The sequence below is a fragment of the Penaeus vannamei genome, chromosome 5, assembly GCF_042767895.1.
Source record: "Penaeus vannamei isolate JL-2024 chromosome 5, ASM4276789v1, whole genome shotgun sequence".
In the NCBI taxonomy this organism is placed as follows: domain Eukaryota; kingdom Metazoa; phylum Arthropoda; class Malacostraca; order Decapoda; family Penaeidae; genus Penaeus; species Penaeus vannamei.
In genome coordinates, this window is record NC_091553.1 from 13,478,881 (window position 1) to 13,483,880 (window position 5,000).

At 43.3% G+C, this 5,000-nt stretch overlaps 1 protein-coding gene across 1 annotated transcript in view; it reads left to right on the forward strand.

The window, feature by feature from the left end:
• The window catches only part of LOC113808515 (nuclear receptor coactivator 2), a gene marked incomplete in the record, with an annotated part of 157,885 nt that overhangs the window by 132,133 nt on the left and 20,752 nt on the right, over positions 1-5,000 (forward strand). The window contains 1 exon segment of the mRNA XM_070121901.1: positions 1,216-1,698. Coding sequence (XP_069978002.1) covers positions 1,216-1,698 — 483 coding nt within the window.

Sequence of the window (5,000 nt, forward strand, 5' to 3'; positions counted from 1 at the left end):
AGCACAGTTGTTCAACACAGACATTTTTCTCAATACTATGACTTCATTGGGACTACTCTTGTCTTACCTGAAACTCGCTTACAGTATTTGGTCTATAGTATGTGTGCTAAAGCCAGTTTGGCCTTTATTTGGCCTTATACTATAATGAAATCAGTGACTGAAAGTATTAGATAGTTCTAGTAGTACATAGCTTCTTGTTGATTAAACAAGTAAAGAATTAAACAACTTATGTCACTGATTACATTCTACTTGTGGGCTAATCAGCTTGTGTGTGAGATGGTTTATCTACCTGAGCTGTGGAGTCCTACTAAATACATGCTTCAGCTGGTTAAAAAAAAAGAAAAAAGAAAAAAAATAGGCTTCCATTGTGTTCGAGTGAAGTCATCTGCTTTTTAGCAGAATGAATATTATGGTTATTCTTGGCTTTCCTTTATGTCTTTGGATGTGAAGTTGGTACTCCTTACAAGGTCTGCTGCACCTGTTGCACCTAACCTTGAGTGCTTGTGTATATGTGTGTGTGTGTGTGTGTGTGTGTGTGTGTGTGTGTGTGTGTGTGTGTGTGTGTGTGTGTGTGTGTGTGTGTTTGTTTATGTTTGAGTGTGTTTATGTTTGAGTGTGTATGTTTGTATGTGTATATGTATGTGTACCTGTGTACCTGAAGTCAGTCCTCACCCTATATCCGCCTCCAATGTGTCCTTCCCTAGATTGGTCTATTTTTGTCTCTTGTAACCTGATTGGTCTGTATTTTATCACCACTAACCTATAGCAAATTCTATCTTGCCTTCTTGTTTGTCTTGTTGTTTTTCTGTTTTGTTCTATTTCACATATAATTTATGCTCAGATTATCAGAAACACTCAAAAACATACCTGAATCCGACACGAACTAACACCATACTCTTGACAGTACCTTTTATCCTTATTTTATAAAGTATCATTACATCATCCTGTGCATATGATTATTATCCTCTTCACTCATGAAATGCATTATTTGCTCTTTCATTAACCTTTTATTACTAAGTATTAAGTAATAACTTGTAACACATCACATTTGCTGCTATTTGTTCATAAGCTCAAGGGGCTTTTAACAAGTATGTAATAGTGACCCATTGAGTTCATGGTTTTAGCATAAAATCCTTTTTGGTTGCAGTATGAATCCTAGTTGGTTGCTATTTATCTCTCTCTTGGTTGCCTTATAATTCCTTGGTGGTTGTGCAGGCGGGAATGGCATGCTCAGTGAATACACTCGAAACGAACTGCGGGCCCATGTAGGTGCCCGGAGTACAGGGGGTGGTGGGGGAGGGGGACCAGCCTCCCCTTCCCCCAGCCAGCAACAGCAGCAACAACCACAACAGCAGCAGCAACAGCAACAACAACAGCAGCAGCAGCAGCAGCAACAGCAGCAGCAACAACAACAACAACAACAACAACAACAACAGTCACAGCAGCAGCCACAACAGCAGCAGCCATCTCAGCAGCAGCAGCAGCAGCAGCAACAGCCACAACAACCACCACAGCATCATCAACAGCAGCAGCAACAGGTTCAGCAACAACAGCATCAACAGCAACAACAACAGCAGCAACAGCAACAACCGCAACAAACACCTCCACCACAACACCTGGCCTACCAAACCCCCGACCACCACCACCATCACCACCATCACCTTGACCAGCCGCTACTTCACTCTTACTCCCCCTCAGGTACCTGTCCTCTGACTTACTCACTTGTGCCACACTCTAGCATCACTTGCATTGCTGGTGTCTCCAGACCCCTAATCCTTTTGGACCATGCCACGTGACCGTCGCTTAGTGTAGTCTGTAGCAGCTCTTGGCCATATTCCATCACCGAAACAATGTCTGACCAAGTCATATGACATGCTTAATTCATACTTGAGCATCAGTTAATTTAAATAGCTTTATCTGTGTAGAACGTTGGTTTAACAATGCTTTTTAAATTTTATTAGTTATTTATCAAGCTCTTTCATTCACTGACCTTCTTTACCTTACTTACATAACCTAACATTGTTACACCTTAGCATTTACAAGGCAGCCAATTATGATATGCATTGTAATGATCATATCTCAAGTTGACTGTTAGTTATTTTTTAGATTTTCTCGTTCATATTGTGCTTTGATTTGTTATGGGGAAAAAAATATGAATGTGTTCAGTGTAATGCAATTATTTATACAGTGGAACATGGAAACCTTAAAATGAAAGTTTCAAGATTCATCTTCACTTAAGATCAACATAATTTACATCAACCAATATACAAGCCATGTAAAATATTTAGAAATTCTCATATACACAAACAGATCTATTGTATAGACAAATGTACACACACGAGAAACATTTTTACAAAAATACTTACCTTGCACCAGTCACACTCACCCACCACTACTCACTCACTCACTCACTCACTCACTCACTCACTCACTCACTCACTCACTCACTCACTCACTCACTCACTCACTCACTCACTCACTCACTCACTCACTCACTCACTCACTTATTCATTCACTTATTCATTCACTTATTCACTCACTCTCACGCTCACTCTCACTCTCACTCTCACACTCACTGACTCTTTTTTGCACTCACTCATTCACTCTCACACTCACTCATTCACTCTCACACTCACTGACTCTTTTTTGCACTCACTCATTCACTCTCACACTCACTCATTCACTCTCACACTCACTCATTCACTCTCACACTCTCATTCACTCTCACACTCACTCACTCACTCACTCACTCACTCACTGACTCTCACACTCACTCGCTCACTCTCACACTCACTCACTCACTCACTCTCTCTCACACTCACTCTCTCTCACACTCACTCACTCTCTCTCACACTCACTCACTCTCTCTCACACTCACTCACTCTCTCTCACACTCACTCACCCTCTCTCACACTCACTCACTCTCTCTCACACTCACTCATTCTCTCTCACACTCACTCATTCTCTCTCACACTCACTCATTCTCTCTCACACTCACTCATTCTCTCTCACACTCACTCTCTCTCTCTCTCTCTCTCTCTCTCTCTCTCTCTCTCTCTCTCTCTCTCTCTCTCTCTCTCTCTCTCTCTCTCTTTAACTTTCTCTCTCTTTAACTCTATCTCTCTCTTTAACTCTATCTCTCTCTTTAACTCTATCTCTCTCTTTAACTCTATCTCTCTCTTTAACTCTATCTCTCTCTTTAACTCTATCTCTCTCTTTAACTCTATCTCTCTCTTTAACTCTATCTCTCTCTTTAACTCTATCTCTTTTAACTCTCTCTCTCTCTCTCTCTCTCTCTCTAACTCTCTCTCTCTCTCTTTAACTCTCTCTTAACTCTCTCTTTAACTCTCTCTCTTAACTCTCTCTTTAACTCTTCTTTAACTCTCTCTCTCTCTTAACTCTCTCGCTTTAACTCTCTCTCGTCTTTAACTCTCTCGCTTTAACTCTCTCTCTCGTCTCTCTCTCTCGCTCTCTCTCTCTCTCTCTCTCTCTCTCTCTCTCTCTCTCTCTCTCTCTCGCTTCTCTTCGCCTCTCTCTCTCTCTCTCTCTCTCTCTCTCTCTCTTATCTCGCTCTCTCTCTCTCTCTCTCTATCTTGCGCTCTTCTCTCTCTCTATCTTGTCTACGCTCTCTCTCTCTCTCTTTGCTCTTGCGCTCTATCTCTATCTCATCTCTATCTCATCTCTGCTCTATCTCTATCTCTATCTCTCATCTCTCTCTCTATCTCTCTCTCTCTCTCTCTCTCTCTCTCTCTCTCTCTCTCTCTCTCTCTCTCTCTCTCTCTCTCTCTCTCTCTCTCTCTCTATCTTGTGCGCTCTCTCTCTCTCTCTCTCGCGCTCTCTCTCTCTCTGCGCTATCTCGCAAGACTCTGCGCGTCTCTCTCTCTCATCTTGCGCGCTCTCTCTCTCTCTCTCTATCTCGCGCTCTCTCTCTCTCTATCTTGCGCGCTCTCTCGTCTTCTCTTCTCTATCTCGCTGCTCTCTCTCTCTCTCTCTATCTCGTGCTCTCTCTCTCTCTCTATCTCGCTCTCTCTCTCTCTCTCTCTATCTCGCGCTCTCTCTCTCTCTCTATCTCGCGCTCTCTCTCTCTCTCTATCTCGCGCTCTCTCTCTCTCTCTATCTCGCGCTCTCTCTCTCTCTCTATCTCGCGCTCTCTCTCTCTCTCTCTCTCGCGCTCTCTCTCTCTCTCTATCTCGCGCTCTCTCTCTCTCTCTATCTCGTGCTCTCTCTCTCTCTCTATCTCGCGCTTCTCTTCTCTCTCTTCATTCGCTCTCTGTCTCTCTCTCTCTCGCGCCTATCTCTGTCTCATCTCTCTCTCTCTCTCTCTCTATCTCTGTCTCTTCTCTTTCTGTCTCTCTCTGTCTCTCTGTCTCTCTCTCTCTATCTCTATCTCTGTCTCTCTCTCTCTCTCTCTCTCTCTCTCTCTCTCTCTCTCTCTCTCTCTCTCTCTCTCTCTCTCTCTCTCTCTCTCTCTCTCTCTCTCTCTCTCTCTCTCTCTCGCTCGCTTCTCTCGCTCGTTCTCTCTCGTCGTTCGTCTCTCCCTCGTCCGCTCTCTCCCTCTCCGCTCTCTCCCTCTCTCCCTCTCTCCCTCTCCTCCCTCCCTCTCCCTTCTCTCCCTCTCTCCCTCTCTCCCTCCCTCTCCCTCTCTCCTCTCTCTCCTCTCTCTCTCCTCTCTCTCCTCTCTCTCTCTCCCTCCCTCTCTCTCTCTCTCTCTCTCTCTCTCTCTCTCTCTCTCTCTCTCTCTCTCTCTCTCTCTCTCTCTCTCTCTCTCTCTCTCACTGTATATACATACAGTATTTATGTATATATACACACACATGAATATTCAAACATGTACACACATGTACACACACACGCACATGGTTATCAGTAGATATTTTCTGTTTTTATCTATCTTTTGTAAAATGTGAAAATATTTTTTTAAATGAATGTAAGAATCAGTACATAAAGAAACATGATATTGCATATTTAGTAAAGAAGACCCTTTTTCAATAGTTGCTTTG